A 17,265-nucleotide genomic window follows, 5' to 3' on the forward strand; every position below is an offset into this window, starting at 1 on the left:
AAATTCCACCATTAACTAAAAAGCCAATGTAAAGATTAGTTTGCTGAGAAATGAGCATTGGAACCAAGGTATGTATATTCACCCTGTATGTACTCAGAAATATTTGAGAAGGAAAAACCGTGAAATACATTGACCAGCATGACACAGCCATGTTAATCTAGAATGAGGTCAACAGGAAACCATTAAAAGCATATCCTCTAAAAACACTGGGCATTGATAGCTCAAGAACTATAAAGTGAAGGCAATGATGATTTTCCTTCCCCTCAACAACTGCTGAATCATAATCACCAGGTATTTCTACAACTACTCATGTAGACTGAACAGCATAAATTGCCTTGGTGGATTTTTTTTTTCATGATATTAAAAAGGAGAGAAAAGATTCTTTTGTGCACCAAGGAATATCATGGATTATTGTTAAGTTTCTATTATTCTTGGCTTTTTTGAATGTGATATAGAGACACATTTTTTGATGTCCAGAGTAGCCTTGGGTGTAAAGAACAAGGATAACTGAGGGTCATTTTGCTTCCAGAAATCCACCACAACACATCCCCTATGCCTAATTGCAAAATGACTATCATATTGTCAGAAAAGACCCACCTGCATGGAAGCATACCTTGCTTGTTTTCATGAAACTAAATAGAATTCTTAGACAACAATCCTATATAATAAAAGGCTAATATGCAAACCAACTGAATGGCTAAACAACTGGTCGCTATGATGCGCATTGACCACCATGGGGCAGACGCTCAACACAGGAGCTACCCCCTGGTGATCAGTGTGCTCCCACAGGGGGGACCGTTACTCAGCCAGAAGCTCTCCCACCTCCGCAGTAGTGCTAAGGATGTCTGACAGATGGATCCTCTATTAATTTAGTTAATAAAGATAACAATAATAATAGATATTATTTATTAAATTTTAAATAGCCAGTCAGAGGGTTTTAGATTTAAAGCAATAAATCAAAGGATGTCCCTATGCTTTTAGGCTGTCTACAGAAAATATTCTAAGCATTCATAAACTCATGAGTCTTCTTTTCAGCCATAGACACACATGATATCCTGAGGAAGATGGGTGAACGAAGCAAAGAAAGCAAAGTCAACATTTTCCCATTTGTTGGAGCTTGGATCCCAAACCAAATACAGAATAAAAACCAACAAGGATAGGCCACATAGAAGCCTTCTTAGACCTGAGCTTGTTAGACCCAAGTAATTTCAGCCCTGATCCATCTTTTCCCTACCCACCCAACCCCAAACTCTCCTGCTCTCCAAACCTCAAAACTTTGAGCATAGATTATAACATCATTGAAAATGGCAACTCATAATTTACCAATAATATTATTGTGCTATATCTTTACAGGAGGAGTTCCTGGCAGGGAAGTGGTTGGAGGCAGTGCTTTTTAAATCTCTGCCGTAGCAAACACAGACCCTAAAGTCCATGAAAAGGCCAAGTTGTGTGCAGGCAGCAATTTCAAGGTCTAGGAAGCTGGCTTCCCTCCCTCTCCTCTTAAGAACACATCTCAATAAATCATTAGCAAAAGAATCTCTGCCTCTGGCTCTACCTCTCGGGAACTCAACCTAAGCTAAGACAAAAGGCCTGTTATATATAGGCATAGGTCATAGGCTCAAAATTCTAAAGCCCTTTCCCCTGGATTGATTGTGAGGCACTTTTCTCAACTAATATCAGAAATGGACCCTTTGAAGGTATCTGCTCCAATGAAGATTCCTGCACTCCATTATAGATCCACTAAAAAAAAAATCATGTTATTAAGGCCCAGGCTACCTGGGGAGACCCACACACTTAAAAATTAAGAATGTGGTTCCAGAACTTGGAGTAGAAGGAGGGTATTGATGGAAATTAGTGTGTGGGCAAATAAAGAAAAAAGGGACACAGGAACTGGGAATCGGGATGAAGAAGTTGAAACAGAATGAATAGCTAATGCAATTGAATGCAAATAGGCATCTCAGTAACGACAGCAACTTCCCCAGAGAGGGATTCAGAGCTAGGAACTACCTACAGGAGAATTATGTGTCCTTCATTAGCTTGTGCCACTTCATTGGCCCTTAGGGCTCCTACTTATAAAATGCGGAAGGTAAGACTTCCACTTAACTTTATATTCATGTAATAGAGACAGGCTTAAACAATGTACAAGTGATTTAAACCTGTTGAAAAAAGGACATTACATAAATACAAGTTATGACACTATTAATACCTCCCTGGAGGAGTTTCAAAACCACAGCCAAGTTCTGAAGCCTTACAATCTGCATGAAGCAATAACAAAGTTCAAGAGGTTTCAGATTTTATCTGTAAAAATCAATCAATGAAAACATTTATTATTCATTTCTAAAATTATTTCTAACTGAGGGCAAGATAGAACCTATAAAACTTCTGCATCTGAAGACTCTTATTAGCTTTAAGAGTGACACTGCATAACAGATATTTTTTCCTCATTAAATTTTGGCTGAGCTACAAAGGAAAAAAAGACTTCTAAATGAAAATAAATTCTTTACAGAGGAATTTGTTCAAGAATGAGGTCTGGTCATATATCAATGGAATACTTTGGGGCTGAGAGAAAATAAGGTTGTCAAGGCAAAGACCTCAAGCTTATAGTGATTTATTAGTGGGAAATAAGGCATCGTGGCACTCTAGTGGAGTGTAAAGATGCAGATAATAACATGTCAGGGACTTCCACACCATAGGCCACTCTAGCACAGCATATCTGCTTTCCCTACGACTGGTCCCACCTGCCTGACATAAACTTGTGGAAAGCATGTATGAAGAAAGAACACAGACTTACATGCTGGTCTTAGCTTCTTCATAGTGACCAATGTAAGCTAGTCATGGTGACTGTACTAGTAAGTCAATAATAACAAATCTGGCCTCAGCTTCCCCATATGAATCCAGGAAGGTAATAGGCTATTACATCAGACAGTTTACATGACATTTGTGTTGTGTACACAAGACAATAAATCTTCTGGGCTCAGCTTTTTCATTTGTGAAATAACTTGGATTCTAATTATGCCCAGATCTTTATATTAAAGGTCATCCATAGGCTGAGAACAAAGCCACTCAGTTACCCATGACTGTCAGAGGCATTCTAGGGACTAATAAGGATGACTAAAGAGCCACAATTTCTGGTCACTGATTTTAGCTCCTCATTCCCCAAACCTCACACTGGGGCTAGTAATTAAGCTTGATGTACCCATATTTCATTTCTCAACCACTGTTCAGTCCTGTTAGAATCCTAATTAGTAGTGAAATGGCTGAAGGGTGAGAAAGGCAAAGGGAGGAAGAATAAAAAATTAGCCTAAATATCAAGGATTTTATAATAATAATGTGTGGTTTAACTTTTCCCCATTGTATTTTTCTAGACTTATAAGAAATACAAATGAGAGAGAGAGAGAGAGAGAGAGAGAGAGAGAGAGAGAGAGAGAGAGAGAGAGGGAGAGAGAGAGAGAGAGAGAGAGAGAGAGAGAGAGAGAGAGAGAGAGAGAGAGAGAGAGAGAGAGAGAGAGAGAGAGAGAGAGAACCAGAATCAGTATCTCAGGATTTGGGATTTGGTTTTGAGATTTTTAAGCCATTATTGCCATTGTTCACAGCCATATGATGAGTAGCTTAACTCCTTCCTCAATGACAGCAAAGATCTATTACCAGGGAACCCAAGTGTCTCCTACCAGCTGAATCCTACCTAATGATGACAGATGATTCACCACAATACTTCCAGGAAATGGAGTAAATCTACTTCTAATTCCTTTCCTGACCATTACCCCAAATAATATGTACAGATAAGTATTTAGGTTTAATGAAGCACAGTTATCAATGAAAAACACATTTTGTCAATTTGGTAATCTAGAAAACAGATCCCAAAATTGAGAACTGTAACAGAGATAGGGGAAAAATACTTATTACTCATGTTATGAGAAAAAACAATCAAACCCACAAGCAATCATATATGTGAGGTAAACCAGTGTCTATTAAATGCATGCAAAACTCCTATGAGAAATGATATTCCAGGACTATTAGATGGAGGGGGTTGCAATGATCATTTAAAACAATAAAGCATCTTTTAGGAAATAGATAAGGAGTAATAGTTTTTAACTTTTTGATCTCGTCAGTAATAGTTTTTAACTTCTTAGCAAATATTCTAAGCACCCAGAATATTTTGTGGTAGGCAGAATGGCCACCTACAGATGCCCAAATCTGGAATCTGTGAATGCTATGTTACATAGCAAAGGTATTTTCATGTATAACTAAGATTGAAGCCCTTAGAAATATGATTTCTCTGTATTATCCAGGTGGACCCATGTAAACCACAGGAGCCTCCCAGGCAGAAAGCTTTTTCTGGCTGGAGATAGAGAAATGTAACAGAGCACATATTGAAGAGATCTAAAGCGTGAGAGGAACTTGGCCTACCCTTGCTGGAGCAGACATATGGAAAGCATGAAAAAACATGTGGGAAACTTATAGAAACAGCTGCTGGCTGACACGCAGCAAAGAAACAAGGACTTCTGTACTACAACTGCAAAGAACAAAATTCAGTCAACAACCTAAATGAGTTTAGGAAGCATTCATCCACAGAGCCTTTTGAGACACTACACAAGACTAAATTGAGCCATGTCATACTGTGACTTCTGACTTTACAGGTTTGTGAAATACTAAATGGGTGTTATTTTAAGCTGCTAACTTTGGATTCTTTGTTAAGGCAGCAGTAGAAAACATACACCTCTCATTGGCTGTTATTAGCCTCCAGCCAACCGCAGAAAGCAGAAAATAAGAGACCCCCATGGAGAAATCAACTAGCTTTCTTATTGCATGAAACTGACCTTCACAATAAATATTGCATTCATCTAAGACTGCTTCCCTCTGAATATTTAAGAAATAAATATTCATGTCCATGAAATGACAAATAGACAGCATGCTGTCCATTCTAGTCCTATGATTTTTTCTGACTTCCAGGCTATCGCATACACTGTAAGGCCATTTTTCAACCAACCAGCTGACATTAAGGCCATCCTTGAAGGGCAATTGTTATCCAGACTATATATTTTACTGACACGTACCACCAGCTCAAAGTCATCTTTGTAAACATATAGCTACTGCAGGATCCAGTCATTCTACTCCTAGAATTTGAGCCAAAAGAAATAAAAGCATATTTCTATACAAATACTTGTACATGGACTTTCAAAGCAGCTTTGATTGTAATAACCAAAATTTGGAAACAACTTAAATGCCTATCACAAGTTGAATGAATAAATGAATTGTGATATATCTATATAATAGAACACTACTCGACAATTAAAAGGAATGAACTGTCGATATATGCAATACAATGTTGAATCTCATCACAATAATTATGCTGAGAAGAAGGCAGACAGAAAAGAGTTTAATATGAATGTACAATTTCATTCATATTAAAGTTCAGCAATTGCAAATTAACTAGTGACAGAAAACCAATAAGCGATTGCTTGTGGATAGGGGTGAGGAAGGGTAGGGAGTGTTTGGAAGGAGGAATTTTTATCGTGACACAAAGGAATCTGGTGAGTGAGATTTTCATCATTTTGAGAGTCATGATTGCTTTTTGGGCATTTATCTATGCCAAAATTTATCAAAGTGTGCATTTTAAATATGTGAATTTTACCATATGGCAATTGTCCTCAATAAAACTATATAAAAAAAAGGTAAAATAGTGTAAATGAGCCAAACTCCAAGTATATTTGGTGAGATCCATCATAAGAAGGACTATAATGTTTTATGGTGGCTTAAATTCTAATTTTTACTTCCTGTGAAATTCCCCAGTAGCAAATGTGTACAAGACATGAAATGAAAAACTATAATCCTGGTGAGAAGTTAATAAACAAAATTAATAAACAAAAAAATCACATTTGAAATGGAGTTGGGAGGCTTAAAGAAAAAAACTTTCACCCACATGTCACTCAAGGCACACTACTGACACCAACAAGAAGAGATGTGCAGCAATGCATACTGCCACACTACCTGTGCAGGAGGAAGACGGGACTCCTTCTTGCCAGTAACAGCTTGGCCACTGGGAGACTTCTATAACTCAGCCAATAAAAAGTTACTCTATTTTGAAAATTCAGTTTCCCCCAATGAACTCTTTGTTTTAAAAGCCCTTCCCAAGTTCATGAAAAGGGTCCCCTCCTTTGTTTTTCTGGACTTGAGTATGGTTTGCCATTAGAGCACATGTCCTGAAATGCAATTCTTTGTTGTTCCCGAATAAACACATTTGGCTAGAGAAATATCTGGCTATCTCCTAATTTAAGGTCACAGAAGTACCACAACATATAAGATGTGGAATAACCCTATTTGGGACAACCTAAATACATACTTGCCTCTCGTGCCAGGGTAAACTCTTTATGAAGAACAGCTATAGGTTTTAATCATTAAAAGCATTCACTCTCACATTTGTTTAGGAAGTAGGCTGGACTATAAAACTTTGAAAATATATAAATTGATTATTATAGAGAAAACTGATCTATCAAATAATTATTTTAATGGATTGAACCAAAATCAAGTAATCATGGTATAAGAACTTTAAGCCATCTCCAAGTAAGTAGTTTGCAGACATCATAACAAAGCTCACTAGCATATCCAATATTATGCAAGTGTAAGTTAAATGTTTCTATTAAAAGATAAAACATCATTCAAGGCCTTTCAGAACAGAATCAAGATGCATATACAGTAAAAGGATGGGAAACCTATATCCTTGCATCAACTTTTATTAGTTTTAAATGATAGAACATGTACATGTTTCTATAAATCCATCAAATCATTAAAAATGGTATGGAATCACGCTGGCCAGTATTGCTCCGTGGTTGGAGTATCGTCCCATTCACTGAAGGGTCACATGCTCACTTCCTGGTTAGAGCACATACCCAGGTTTTGGGTTCTATACCTGATCAGGGCATGTGATGGACACAACAGATCGATGTGTCTCTCCCATCTCTCTCTCCATCTCCTTTCCTCTCCCTCTAAAATCAATAAAAACATATCCTGGGGTGAGGGTTTTAAAAAGTGGCATGGAATAAGGCAGCGTTTTTCAACCACTGTTCCGCGGCACACTAGTGTGCCGCGAGATGTTGCCTGGTGTGCCGTAGGTGCAGACAAGACAAGAATTTTATAATTTTTCACTATTTTGTTTACTTAATATTTCATAATAAAGTAATTATAAAATACTTTCTTTGTGTTTATTTGATTCCTATTCAAGAGAATTACTTTATATATAGTCAATATAGGCACAGAGTTAAATTTTTTAACATTTTCTAATGGTGGTGTGCCTCGTGATTTTTTTCATGAAACAAGTGTGCCTTTGCCCAAAAAAGGTTGAAAAACACTGGAATAAGGAACAATCCTGGATTTAAACAGTTGAGTGAAGATATACGTGGTCTTTGTGAGAATCAGTCCACCTTATTTGATGGCTGCTCTATGGGAATCACCAAGTAAAGTGGAAGCCTTGTCTCCTAACAGTTTTTTTCTGCTGGTAGAGTGTCAGGATATTTAACAAGCAATCATGCTCAAAACATTAACTTGTGAATTAAATCCAAGTTACCACAGAAGCAATCAAATTTATGGGGTTAAAAATGTAGAATGCCTTGGTCAATAGAACTTTCTATAATTCTGGAAAATTTTGCTCTGTCCTGTCCACACTGTAGCCACTAGCCATATTTGCTATCATATTTGACTTCACAAGTCAAAAATACTAATAAGAGATAGGCAGACCAAGATTTTGCTTGTAGTGTGATATTATTTTCAGAGCTTCATCTATGTGTGATAATTAATGTGATTTGTCTGAGCATTATAATTTCCAGATGAGGCACAGGGTTAGTTTACTTTTATTCTTTCCACCAAAAGATATAGACACATTTGCTATTGACTGATTGTTTGTATATTCTCAGAATTCGTGTTAAACCCTAATCCCTAATGTATTAATAATTGGATATAGACTTTTTGGAGGTAATTAGATCTTGAGAAAAGTCCTCATGATGGGAACCATGCCATTATAAGAGAGCTTGCTTCCTTTCTCTCTTTCTCCATCACGTGAGGAAACAGAAGGATGACCCTCACCAACATCTAACCATGTTGGCACTCCAGTCTCAGACCTCCCAACCTCCATCCAGCAGTGTGACAACTAAATGTGTTTTAAGCCACCAGTCTATAGTGATTTGTTATAGCAGCCCAAACTAAAATGACATTCAAAGCTTCTGAAACATTTCCCCATAAAGTTACTCTACCAGCATTGTATGAGAACCTATGATTACATTGTTTTGAGGGTGTTTGTTTGACTCAGCACAAGCAAACCACATTTGTTAACACTTCCTGTATGCACACCAGAATTCCCAAGAATAGTAGTTTTACTGCCTTGGAACAGGGAGTTTTACATCCTGTGCATTGAAGGATCTATAAAAATCATTGGCTTTGTTCCATGAGATAAAAGGTGTATTGTTGTACCATTCTTCTTTAAAAGTGTTTTTTTATTGATTTCAGAGAAGAAGGGAAGGGAAAGAGATAGAAACATCAATGATGAGAAAGAATCATATATCGGCTACCTCTTGCATGCCCTCCACTGGAGATTAAGTCTACAACCCTGGGCACGTGCCTTGACCAGGAATTGAACCATGACCTCCTGGTTCATGGGTCAATGCTCAACCACTGAGCCACTCCAGCCATGCCCATTCTTATTCTATGGAGAAATACTCTAGCATTGAGTTGAAAAATCTAATTAAATTAAATTAATTAAAATATTTACTTAAACCAGCTATATTGATCCTCATGACAGTCATAGATTATACATTTATGAAGACCCTTTATCAATTATCTATTGCTACATAATGCTGCATAAGAAACCATCCCGAAGCTTAGTGGCTTAAAATAACAACTCTTTATTTAGTTTATAAATCAGGAGGTCAACTGAGATGTTCTGCTATTCTGGATTGGATATGACTCATCTTAACTAGGCTTGTTCATGTGTCAACCTTCAGCTAGTGGATTGACTGGGGACTGACTTACCCAGAATGACCTCAACTGAGAGGTCATCCTATTTTTGCTCCAAGTTATCATTCATATTAGAAGGCTAACTCGAGTTTGTACATATAGTTGGGAAAGAATTCCAAGAAAATGAATGGAAATAAGTCAAACATCTTGAGGGCTAGACTTGGAACTAGTAAATTTTAAAGTCAATCCAGATTCAAGACAGGGAATAAAACTCTACCTCTTAATGTGAGGATCTGTAAAGTCATATTTCAAAGAGCATAGACTTAGGGAGGGGTGGAGAATTGTGAAGTCTCCCATAATCTCTAATTAATAGTACTAATTTCCATGTTGTAGGCAAATAATATTCTCTAGGAATGCATATTGGCATTTGGGCCAAACTTCCAAGGAAAAGAGAAGTTATTACCCTAGGACCTAATAGGCAGAAATAAATATAAATCCATCTCAGTTTATAGAGTATCTTAATCTGGATCAAATGATAATAGAACAATCTTATCCAACCTTACATAGTAAGGTAATTCAAAATGGAAAGTCCATGAAGTTTGAGATCTAATAATGAAGCAAATATATTATAAAAACTAGTACCAATCTAAAATTTGTAAATGGTAGCTACCAAGCTACTGGAGCAAGAGAACTCATGCTTGAAGATGCAAATCAAAATGACAATGCGATACCATCTCACACCTGTCAGAATGGTTATCATCAACAAATCAACAAATGACAAGTGCTGGCAAGTATGTGTAGAAAAAGGAACCTTTGTGCACTGCTGGTGGGAATGCAGGCTGGTATAGCCACTGTGGAGGACAGTATGGAGTTTCTTCAAAAAATTAAAAATGGTATTTCCATTTGACCAAGGAATCCCACTCCTAAGAATATATCTCAAGAAACCAGAAATGCCAATCAGAAAGGACATATGCACCCCTGTGTTCATAGCAGCACAATTTACAATACCTAAGATTTGGAAACAGCCTAAATGCCCATCAGCAGATAAGTGGATTAAAAAACTGTGGTACATCTACACAATGGAATACTAAGCTGCTATAAAAAGCAAAGAACTCTTACCATTCATAACAGCATAGATGGACCTGGAGAGTATTGTGCTAAGCAAAATAGTCAATCAGAGAAAGATAAATATCATATGATCTCACTCACTTTGGAACATAATGAACAAAAACAGATCCAGAGACAGAGAAGCATCAAACAGACTGTCAAACTTCAGTGGGAAAAGGACTTGTATGCATGCATATAAGTATAACCAATAGACACAGAGACTAGAGTGGTAAGGGCAATTGCTGGGGGGTGTGGATTGATGAGGGGAGGTCAATAGGGGGAAAGGGAGACATATGTAATACTATATGTAATACTTTAAGCAATAAAAAAGAGTACTCATGCTTGGAAGTATTGAAATTTTGTCACATCAGACCATCTATCATTATTTTACAAGTTCTGAGCTGTTGGTCAGCATAACAGATGCCATCCAAAATCTTTCATTATGTCTTGGACAATAATGAAATACAAAGGTATATTAGCTTTAAAAAACATTGCTGCCCATCTGTTCCCAATTGGTACAAAAAATAAGGGGAGGGAGTAAAATTTTGGCTATAAATTCACTAGGTTGTATAAAAGGTTGATGAGGACATCGTGAACCTGGTAAACTCATACAGGTGACATACTGCTTGCCATAGCAAATCTTAATATCACCATATTGCAAGATAATGGTAATACATGTTTTTAAGAGATCCCAGAACTGTCAAGTTTTTGGATGACATGAGGGAGCCATTCAAAAATAATAAAAACAACCATGAAAACTTTCTGTACCATATTCACTGTTTTTTTTTTTATAAGAAGAAGCTTGGAAGCAAATTAAATGTCCAGAAACATAAGAATGGCTAAGTAATTATAGTGTTTTCATTGAATAGAATATTGCAGAACTATCAAAATGGTTTTTATGAAAACTATGCATCATTACAAAAAGTAAAGTATAATTCTAAGTACAAATAAAACACAGAATTATATGAACACTATGATTATAACTATACAAAACAAAATGATAAAAGTTCATAGAATTTCATGCAGTGCTAGTATGAGTTGCCTTTTAGAACTCCTTATTTTTGAAAGCCTTAGAAATATGGTTTTTATCTTTTCATTGAGTAATTCAGCTTCTGAAAATAAATCTCAAGAAAATGATCTGAAATGCAAGAAAAAGGTTTAGGAAGAAGAACTGTTATTATATCACAGCAGCCTTTTCTTTCTTTAATTTGTGAAGAATTCTAAACACCATAATGTGTAGGAGGAATGCAGTGGTTAAATAAATTGTAGCTTATCTGTTTGCAGAATGTTATGCAGCCATTAAGAATTCTAAAAAAATGTAATGACAAAGATAAATTGATAGATTTAAAAGAAAAGGCAGTATTCATTTTTAAAAAGTAATATATAAAGTAATATTGCTACACCATTTAAAATTAATTAAAGATAAAAGTATACCAAAATTTAATCATGTATTTAATAGAAATACATTTTTAAATTAACAGTGATTATCAGTGGTTGCATAAGGGCAATTTCTAAATGCTCTTTCTCTTTATTATGCTTTTCTATATTTCCAATTTGCATACGGAAAAGCATATGCATTGCTTTGATAATCAGGAAAGAATTATAAAAGCTACATAGGAAAATATCTAATTGGCATTTTGTAAGAGTAACTGGTTAAGTGTCATGTGCTTGTTTTTTTCTAATTTTCACATCTTGGACTGTAGTTGTTTTAAATTTATAATTTTAAAAACTATAAAGTTTAGTTATATAATCCCTGTTATATCTTATTTGCTTTCTGGTGAGATATGAAACTAATTATAACACTTTATATTTTGCTTGTATTATTTTATCTAATTCTCACAACACCTGTGTGAAGTAGAAATGATCATGTTACATTTGTAGAAATTGAGACTCAGAGGTCCACTAAGCAATGCAGCAGATACCTAACTGAACCAGTGTGGCACCCAGTGGTTGTGTTTCCAATGCAATGCTCTCTGAGCTCCCATGGAGTCCTTCTAGCAATTCTCATCAGGCATGATAAAGCACTATGTCATTGCAAACATGACCCAAATGCTGTAAGCATCTTAGATGTTTACTGAAAGAGAATGACTTTGATTTGCTTTACAACTGCTCTTTCTACTGTATTCATAGTGATTCATGTTTTAGAAGTTAGTCTTTGGTGTTTCAATTAGTGCTGTTCTAACACATCTCCAATCCCTTGATATTCTCAACTAATTAAGCAGTAATATATAGTATTTGTATGAAGTACTATTTAATTAACCACAGTGATTCCCAAATTATTCAGCCTGGGTTCAGGACCCTTAATATTCAAACTGACAAACCTAGCATACATGAACTCTTTATTTAAATAGTGAAATCTGAGATTATGCTCAATAAAGGTTTCTATGATACTGCAATGTCAAAACTTTCTAAAACACCCAAAATGACCCAATTAGAAGAGAGACACATGAGTGAGAAACAGTAACTATCAATAATAGTATGGAGAGGCTATTTCTGCTTCCTCACACTAATTTTCATAAATATGTCTGCAATATTAATTTGAATACTATGAAATACATATGATACTCAAGGATCTCAACTATGTAAAAATGATACATATAGTGAAAGTTTATACTGTTCTTCAATAACACGGAAGCTAATTTTATAGAACTACTGAGATTAACAGAGAAGAACATAAAAGTATACACATAAATATAGAATAGACAAACACTGCTAAAGATAAAATTCTAGAATTTCTGGCCGGAATCGGTTTGGCTCAGTGGATAGAGTGTTGGCCTGCAGACTGAAAGGTCCTGGGTTCGATTCCGGTCAAGTGCATGTACCTTGGTTGTGGACACATCTCCATCAGGGGGTGTGCAAGAGGCAGCTGATCGATGACTCTCTCTCATAGATGTTTCTAACTTTCTATCCCTCTCTCTTCCTTTCTGTGAAAAATCAATAAAATATATTTTTTTAAAAATAGAATTTCTGCAGCAGAATATATCAATAAGTTTGATGAATTAGTTCCAAATAGAAAAAGTTAAATAAAACTTCTGCCTTCCTTAGAATTAAAAATAAAGAGAAATAATTGTTAAACTTGACTCTAGGATGAAATGCAAGCATAAACATGCTTATTAAGGGTTGTAATCACATAAGAAGATTTTAAAAATAGCTTTGAAAGTCAAGCATAATATACAAGAGCAATTAATAAATTTTCAAATTGTTAATTGCTGCTGTGAACATTAACCAAGAATTTGCATAACATTAGATTTTAACCTTGACATTTGCATGTGCAATGACATGCAGTAGTATTGTACATGGTCAGAGTTCTCACTTTTCTTTGAGACCTCAGGTCACAGAATATTTTTATTGGAAATCCTCACATAAAGACATACAAGCATGTTTAATAAGTACTATTCTGAATTTTTCTAATGAACCACAATGGCAAAGTGGCATCACTCATAGGCATTTTAGACTTGTCCAAAATCTAGCTCCTGATTCTTCCCCCACCTGCCCTGACCAGAATTGGACCATGACCTCCTGATTCCTGGGCCAATGCTCAACCACTAAGCCACACTGGCCAGGTAGATCAGACTCATTCTTGATAATTCTGTCAGCAAATCCCCTCAGCTTTTGTTCAAAATGTGCTCAGAATTCAACCTCCTCTCTCCATCACACTTGATGGCCCCACTCTTACCTGCCTTATTATAGTGGGTTTTTCAATATGCTGCTTCCTTCTGCTTTTCCCCTTCTGTTAAAGTTTAAAAACCGCAGAAAGAGTGATTTTTTTTTCCTTCGGAAAAAGCAGGCAACCGTGTCTCTGCTGTGCTTAAACTTCCAATGATTTCCACCTCACTCAGAACAAAGCCAAAATCCTCCCAAAATAAAATTAAGTCCTACAGGATCTATACCCGCATGTGCCTCTTTGATTTACCTCCTACTCTGTCAACTCACTGGCTCCAGCCTGCATGGGATCCTTACTGTTCTTCTGCTGAGCCAGCCATGCTGGTGCTTCTTTTTATTCTCTATTCCCTTTGCTTGGGATTCGCTTTTCCAGTGTTCACATGGCTCACTACCTCACAATCTCCACATCTGCAATCAAATGTCACCTTCTCAGGGAGACATTTTATGGTCATTCTCTACTGCAATCTTCCTATCCAGACTTCCAATCCTCATTCTTTACTTCTCTCTTTGGATCAATTGAGAATGTATATCTATAAATTTATTTTTGTTTACTATTATTTCCCAGTCTTAAATGTAAGATTATTGATTTCACTTTTTTTGCTTTGTTTTCTGCTGTTTCCTAGAATAAAGCCTTATACATATTAGGTACTCAATGAATTATGGTGAATTAGTAAAAAATAATTTATTTTAAAAACAAGAGTCCTTAACTTTTATTTTTTTAAGTAACTCATTGCCTTCCTACACTGAGAGAATATAAATCAACTCATTAGTTGGCTAATAAGAAATGACTGAGATTCCAATCAATGTTATACAGAATTCTATGAGGTTTGCAAGTGCTATCAATCTTTAAAGATCTCACAGTTTAAGACTGAAAACAAAATTCATTAGGGAAAAATTAAAGAACAATAAAAATTATATATTACTAAATATTAAGACAAGCATTGTGGTATTTAGGAGATATGCATTTGTAGTCCATCACTGCAATTATCAATAGCTACATGAACGTAAGGAAATTGTTGCCAAATTTGTCCTCAATGTCTTTATTTTGCAAATAAGGTGAAGGCACTAGGTAGTTTATTGGTTCATTAGAGTTTTTATTTCTGTTGGCCTATTAGTTGAGAGAAAGGAGAAGCCAGTTGAGATTCATATGTGAAAGTGGGTTATCTGTTCCGCATCTCTCTTCCCCACTCCTGGCTCTGAGCCTCCCAAGATGCCACACTGAGGAAGTTCTAATAAACATGATTGACAGAAAATACATGAACAGCAGGCAATTTCTCAGTGAACTCTGCTGAACCTCAGCAAATCAGACATATATCACTGACGTTAAATAGACTGGTATTTTAAATAATTTCTAATGTCAAAGTGTGAATATTATTAAAACTAGAAATATTTCATGTAATTAGCCATCTTATAAAATATCACTGTCTTTGGTTGTGATTTATCTCTATATCATGTGTATAATGTGTTTTGACTTGCCCAGAAAGCAAGTCTCTCTCTCTCTCTCTCTCTCTCTCTCTCCCCCCTGTATCCACTGTTATGCATGAGTGTTGTATGTATAGATGGGTTTTAGACTTCCCTGAATAATATCTCCTCAGCCTAGTGAAAGGAAATACATGTTAATCAACTATGTAACAATATAAATTTGGCAATGGCTGTACATCATGGTATGTTATCAACCTAGCATAGACAACTGGCTTTGAATGGCCCCAAAGAAGATAGATTATCTAAGGATAATCTATCTTCACAGCATGGGCAGGGGACAAAAATGACCCTATGCAGTAATGATAATATTCATAAAAGTTACCATGTGAAGACATATATATTACAGTATTTTGTGGGGGAGGTCAGGGATGAAGAGGACATCATGTAGAATGCAACTGGCCCCTGAAAGACCTGGAACAATGTGCCAAAAAGGCACAAGAAGCTCCATTGGTATTGTCACCAGTTTACAAATGAGGGTGCAGAGTTTCTTGCCACCTATGCACATATACACCCATGCTGGTGGTGTGGTCCTGGGCGACACTACTTCATCTTCTCCTGACTTGTATATTGAATCAAGTCATAAAGAAGAAAAAAAGGATCAAACCAATGCTGCTTATATATATCTGTGGCTAGCACCTCCTAAGCATGCCTGCTATAAAATTTCTTCCCCCTGGAATACCTAAATTCTCAGTTTGCTTTTCCTTTACTGATGTTAATTCTTCTTACCACTTGTTCCACCAGAGACCAAAGCAGTTACTTTCCAGAATATAGAAACATGAATCTCTGGGGCAACACTCACACACACACACACACAAACACACACACAAACACACACACACACCCTCTCCTCACTCCAGCTATTTTATAAATTAATATGGTAATTTAGTCTTTGCATCTCCAGCTTTAGCACATTCTAATTCTCATTCAACAAGCTATAATGGGGTCATAAGAGACGACCACACCTCTAAGTTGTGATTTTGTGAACGTGAGTTACCTGTGCAGATTTTCTTAAAGTTGGGATTTTCCAGAAGGTGTCCTGGTAGGCGGCACTGAAACCGGTGTTGCCAGAACTCAGGGAACCAAGGATTCCTTGTATTAGTGTCCAGCCTTAGTTTCAGGAAATAATCATCAAACGACCTGACCTCTGGAGACTGCAGCTTTATCGTGATTCCTCCGTTGGCTTCCACCTCATAACCTTCAATGACTTCATCTCTATCTGCCCATCCATCACTAAAAAAAAATCAGAGGTTGGGGTGGGGAAAAGACAAAGATAAACATCTCACAAATAGAGCTCAGAGTTGTGCATGAATGAAACAATTCAGCAAGGCTAGAGTCTAGTTTAAGTCAGCATCGCTACCCATCAATGACATTTATTTGGCAGAGAGCACAAACTTGTGAAATCATAATAATCTTGTTTAATTTTCAAAATAGTGAAAATGATGATGAAGGTGCTGATAGTAACAATTAGTATAAGAACCAATATTTATCGAGCATATGCTAGTCAACAGATGCTATGCTACTCACTTTTACTGAGTCAGGAGATGTTCTGGGATTGAGGTGAAACCGGGCTGCTATCCAGGCAGTCTGCCTCTAAGCCCAGTGCTCTTTGCCACTAGATCACGAAGCCCACCAGTTCCTAGCCAGACCACCAGGAAATAAGACTCAGCAAGGTTTCAAGGTTGCCATCAACACCATTATATTAGCTGCATTACATGAGGCAGAATATCGGTTTAGCTCAGAAACATGACAACCACAGATTTTGCTCCTAGACATTGTTTAAATTTGCATTGCTTAGAAATGATCAGATGCTTTTCTCCTCCCTGTGCTATTTCAAAGTAATAGCAATTTAAAAAAAAAAAAAAAAGCAATCTCCTCAAAATAAATTATTCCTTCTGTCCTGTTCATTAAATGGGAAGTCATTGATATTTTATTTAGTGGGTTTGAATATTTATTTGTTCACCTTCTAGAATGGTCACATCTGCCATGAATAATGTAACTCCAATTTAATTTAAGTGTATATAGAAGCCAGGCCAACCCTCATGTGAGTGGTCATGATCCCTTTCCAAGAGG

The 17,265-nt window shown here is 36.4% G+C and overlaps 1 protein-coding gene across 7 annotated transcripts in view; it reads right to left on the minus strand.

The window, feature by feature from the left end:
* GRM1 (glutamate metabotropic receptor 1) overlaps window positions 1-17,265 on the minus strand; it is a 296,943-nt gene that overhangs the window by 96,562 nt on the left and 183,116 nt on the right. For all 7 annotated transcript variants that reach the window (XM_084889290.1, XM_084889285.1, XM_084889284.1 and 4 more), the window contains exon 4: window positions 16,190-16,425. In XM_084889290.1, the coding sequence (XP_084745416.1) occupies window positions 16,190-16,425 (236 nt within the window). The remainder of the gene's footprint in view (window positions 1-16,189; window positions 16,426-17,265) is intronic.

Source organism: Pipistrellus hanaki, assembly GCF_964339955.1.
Source record: "Pipistrellus hanaki genome assembly, chromosome: 7".
Classification (NCBI taxonomy): Eukaryota; Metazoa; Chordata; class Mammalia; order Chiroptera; family Vespertilionidae; genus Pipistrellus; species Pipistrellus hanaki.